We start from the raw sequence: 4,095 nt of genomic DNA, 5'->3' as shown, positions 1-4,095 counted from the left end.
TTGCGAGCCGGCTCAATTCGTTTGCACCCTTAGTTTCAACGGTTTGAATTGTCGATTTTACAGTCAGAACCGCCGATGGTTCCGATGGTAAAAAATAATAATAATTTTTGCTTGAAACGGTGATTCGAACTGTTGGTTCACGATTAAAACTAGGTTCACGGTTAAAACTAGGCCTGAACTGTAACCGACCCATGTAACTGGGTCAATGGGTAACTGGCCTGTTGACTTGATTACAGGTCTAGTCCCTCTCTTGGCTTTAGCACAGAGGGGGACTGAAAGTGTGTGACTCCTTTTGTTTAGCTCTTTTATAGAAGTTGCTAAGGCTACAAGGGCTTTGCAAGGAATTCTCCATAGGCTCTGTAAGGACTGTTTAAAAAAATTACTCTTGTAACTATATCACTGCTTGTATATATGCCATTGTGGTGAATGCCTTCCGATGATGTTCGATAACATGGCTGTTGTTGGTTGGCGCCACCTTTATCATGCTAATTTGCCTCACCTTATGTTCACTCTATTGTCTTATGCGGGCCATACATGTGGAGATCATTTGATGCGTATATAATTGGTGGTTAATATTACCCACATTATCTCCTATATCATTATATATTACCTTATTGCCATCTCACATAATATTTGTATATTTACAACTGTAACCCTATATATTTACAGGTAGGTCTTTAACAGTTTGATTCTTGAAATTACAGTCATACTCCTTGTATGCTTTTCCTTAGAATTTATTTAGAGAAAAACAAGAAACCTCCAGCAAGAAAGTAGTAGCATAACATCCTTGTATCTGATCTAAACTACTGGCAAGTAAGATCGAGCAGTTAAGCTTTGCTATAACGCCACCCTGTTGTAGTGTAGTTATGAAATATGTCAACTTTCCCTATTGGTTATCAACATGTCTCAAAGATGATCTACTTATTGTGTTTCCTGCTCTTAGATCATATGATAAATGTTCAAATTTGATCTTATTATGGAAATCTGAAATTTGAAATAAATGATTTTTTTTTGTATAAAAGTAGTGTGTCTTTTTGGTACTCAAGGTGCTTTCCCCTTATATCAAGTTCAATGATGTGTAAGATCATTTATTCCATCCCAAACAATTGAGTTCAAGTTCAGTTGAACCTGCTCTTGTATGTTCAGACATCAGACACCAAATATTGGAAATTTCACCTTCTCCTGTAATAATCATTAATTTTTCTTGTTTGCTGACTTTGCTATAAGAGCGAGGACTGTAGATTAAATATTTTTTTTCTGTAGTATTTAGCATTTTGTTATGTCATTTATTCATGTCCCACCATCCTGGAGTTTTCCTTTGCAGCCAGGTCGATCCAATAGTAGCATCCTTCTCAGGAGGAGCAGTTGGAGTTATCTCAGCTTTAATGGTGGTTGAGATCAACAATGTCAAACAACAGGAGCATAAGAGGTGCAAATATTGTCTAGGAACTGGTAATCTTCAAGATCCTTGATAGTGCTCATGAAATCTTGTTAAATTTTCATTTATGCTGAACATGTAATCTATTGTTTATATTATTGAGATGATAAGTATGTTTTTAAGATGTAAAGGCACAATAGCAAAACATTACTTACTATTGGTGGTTGCAACAAATAACAAGGGGGCGTTGTAATCACAAATGCCTCTGATAACACTTGATGGGGTTGGAGATCACTCTAGCATCACTTGCTACTGTCTAAATCTTACTGCCTCAGACATACACTTATAGATCAATAACTGATGCTTCTAGAAGCGAAATCACCTCCACCACAGCCATGTTGTGGAATCTTCGTCTCCCATGGTTAATTAACAACACAAAACCAAAAATAATAAAAGTGATTTGACGTGGTTTAACATAAATCTACTCCATGGAGAAAAAAAGTCTATATAATATGAGTGTAAAAAGGACAATATATCAAGGCAATTTTGTTATGAACATTGTGTGCTCCTCTCAATCCTATCCAAACTTCTCTCTCATCTAAACCAATATAGAAGACAGCGGAAACCTCACCTTAAGACTCAAGTTTCTCTAGACATCCAAAGCTCTCTTTGAGAAGAAAATCCTCATGTGTATAAAGCAATATCATATCCTACAACCTTCAGAGGCACCATGGCATCTCCTAGTCTTAGAAAATTTCCCATTATGGAGTATCTGGTGATCATCTTGAATTCCAACAAAATCCCACACAAAAGCTCACCAAATAACCTTAAAATATGATTACTAGATGTAGAGGCTTCTTCTGGCTCGCTGTGATCTGCAATAAGTTGACTCGCAAGGCAAATGTGAGTGTTTTTGCTGACTGCACCTATGTTCAACAAGGTGTCACTGCCTCATCATATTCTTCTTATTTTTCATCTATCAATATTTGGCATGGGTTTGTTCTTGATTTTGCATTGCAGCACCTTCCTCATCCTTTGTGCCACTTTCACCGTGTATTGGCTTTTCAATTTGTTTATGCACCAAACTCTGACTTGGAACAAAACTTTAAACCTTAGTGATTTTCAATGAGAATATAGACAGCTGAATTTGGAAGTTTTGTAAGTAAATTTTTGTAGGCATAACTCATACTTTCTCATTTCATCAACTCTTGAAATGAAAAGTTTGACCTAAAGGCTTGTGATGCTCCAAAGAATTAAGGTTATTTATATCACCCTACTTATAAGATAGGAAGGCCACGGGTCTTAAAAGTTGTCTCATTTGCTGATGTAAAGATATTTTGAGTGTGACAACCAGACAATGATTTTTTGGAAAAAGAAATATAAACCTTTTCATTAATTTTTTCATAGGTGGAGAAAAGTAAATTATTTAAGGAACTCAGGAAATCCTTTTGGATGAACTAACCCAAGTGTGATTTACATAAAACTTTTATCTTGATCAACACCATATCTGCTATTTTGATTTTCCCTGAACTGTTTTTGTTTTCCTATAACTTTTGCTCAAATCGTGTGCAGGATATCTTGCTTGTGCACGCTGTTCAAGCACTGGTGCTCTTGTTTTACCTGAGCCGGTTGCAACAGTTAATTCCAGTAATCAGCCTTTGTCACCGCCTCGTACAGAGAGGTGTTCAAATTGTTCAGGTTCAGGGAAGGTGAGAGAGATATCGTGATACAAACAGCAGTTTGTTTATATTGGTGCCCTTCGTATGTTCTAATTTGCAAATTTGCTAGCTTGAATATTTTTCTTTTTTGGATCAGATTTTTTCCTCTAATCTGCCTGTTTATCTCATTCATGTTTCTTAAACATAATGATTTCAATCATATGCTTATTGAGTACTTGGATGTATTGATATATCGTAGGATAAAAAAACATATCAGGCATGCCATAATAATTCATATTTCTAGTATATACTGTTATAATTCACTGAAGATACTGCTAATATGTAATCTAGATGATTTTGCGGCATAATTCTACTGATACGGTAATTGAATCTAGTCATTGAATAGTATTTGCCACTGCCTAGAAATCTTTAAATAATTGGCCAAGACTTCCTACATATATATGTATGTATAACTTGTGGTTTTAGTATAATCATTACCTAATCAAATATTATAGCTAAGGTCATGATCGGAACCACTAAGTTTAACTTTGTTGATTGAATCCAAACAGCATGGGCTCAGTCTGTTGTGTGTTTGCAGGTTATGTGCCCGACATGCCTATGCACAGGAATGGCCATGGCCAGCGAGCATGATCCTCGCATCGATCCATTTGATTAGATCTCTCTCGAGCCTCATTTCTGCTCGCAACAATTTGGGTGCTAGTGTATTGCTCAGGCATGCTTCATGCTACAACACGCATGGTTTCTCTAATCCAACTACTTGTACTACTCCATAAGATGTGTAAAAAACATACCAGTATGAGAAAATATATATACGGAAGCTAATTTTGACTCACCATCAAGCTTGAATCTCCTGTTTTTATTAATGAATTGGTGTTATAATTTGCAATAAAAGACAATTGTTCGATGGCAATAATATTTATGCGATTGATTCTATATAATTTAGTTTAACAATTTGTTGTTGGCCTTATTCGGTTTTGAGAGTACAAATGGAGAGAATAAAACTTTTATGTTCTACATTTTCACACGAAGATTTTAAAA

General features: G+C 35.7%; 1 protein-coding gene across 1 annotated transcript; it reads left to right on the top strand.

The window, feature by feature from the left end:
- Positions 1-1,292: 1,292 nt before the first annotated feature.
- On the top strand, positions 1,293-3,892 carry LOC141818772 (protein ORANGE, chloroplastic-like). The gene is made up of 3 exons (XM_074706218.1): positions 1,293-1,452; positions 2,951-3,087; positions 3,635-3,892. The coding sequence occupies exons 1-3, from the start codon at positions 1,293-1,295 to the stop codon at positions 3,710-3,712; spliced, it is 375 nt and encodes a 124-aa protein (XP_074562319.1). The 3' UTR covers positions 3,713-3,892.
- Positions 3,893-4,095: the final 203 nt, after the last annotated feature.

This window comes from Curcuma longa, unplaced genomic scaffold (assembly GCF_044706935.1).
Source record: "Curcuma longa cultivar G26 ecotype Majalengka, Jawa Barat unplaced genomic scaffold, ITB_CL_G26_1.1 contig_25950, whole genome shotgun sequence".
NCBI classification, from domain to species: Eukaryota; Viridiplantae; Streptophyta; class Magnoliopsida; order Zingiberales; family Zingiberaceae; genus Curcuma; species Curcuma longa.
Note: the sequence above shows the minus strand (reverse complement) of the source record. Positions and strands in the feature narration are given on the sequence as shown.

Excerpts from the sequence above, each read along its gene's own strand:
- LOC141818772 (XM_074706218.1), top strand. The coding sequence starts at position 1,293 with ATGTCCCACCATCCTGGAGTTTTCCTTTGCAGCCAGGTCGATCCAATA. Across the intron at positions 1,453-2,950 it reads CAAATATTGTCTAGGAACTG|GATATCTTGCTTGTGCACGC; the intron begins GTAATCTTCAAG and ends AATCGTGTGCAG. Across the intron at positions 3,088-3,634 it reads ATTGTTCAGGTTCAGGGAAG|GTTATGTGCCCGACATGCCT; the intron begins GTGAGAGAGATA and ends GTGTGTTTGCAG.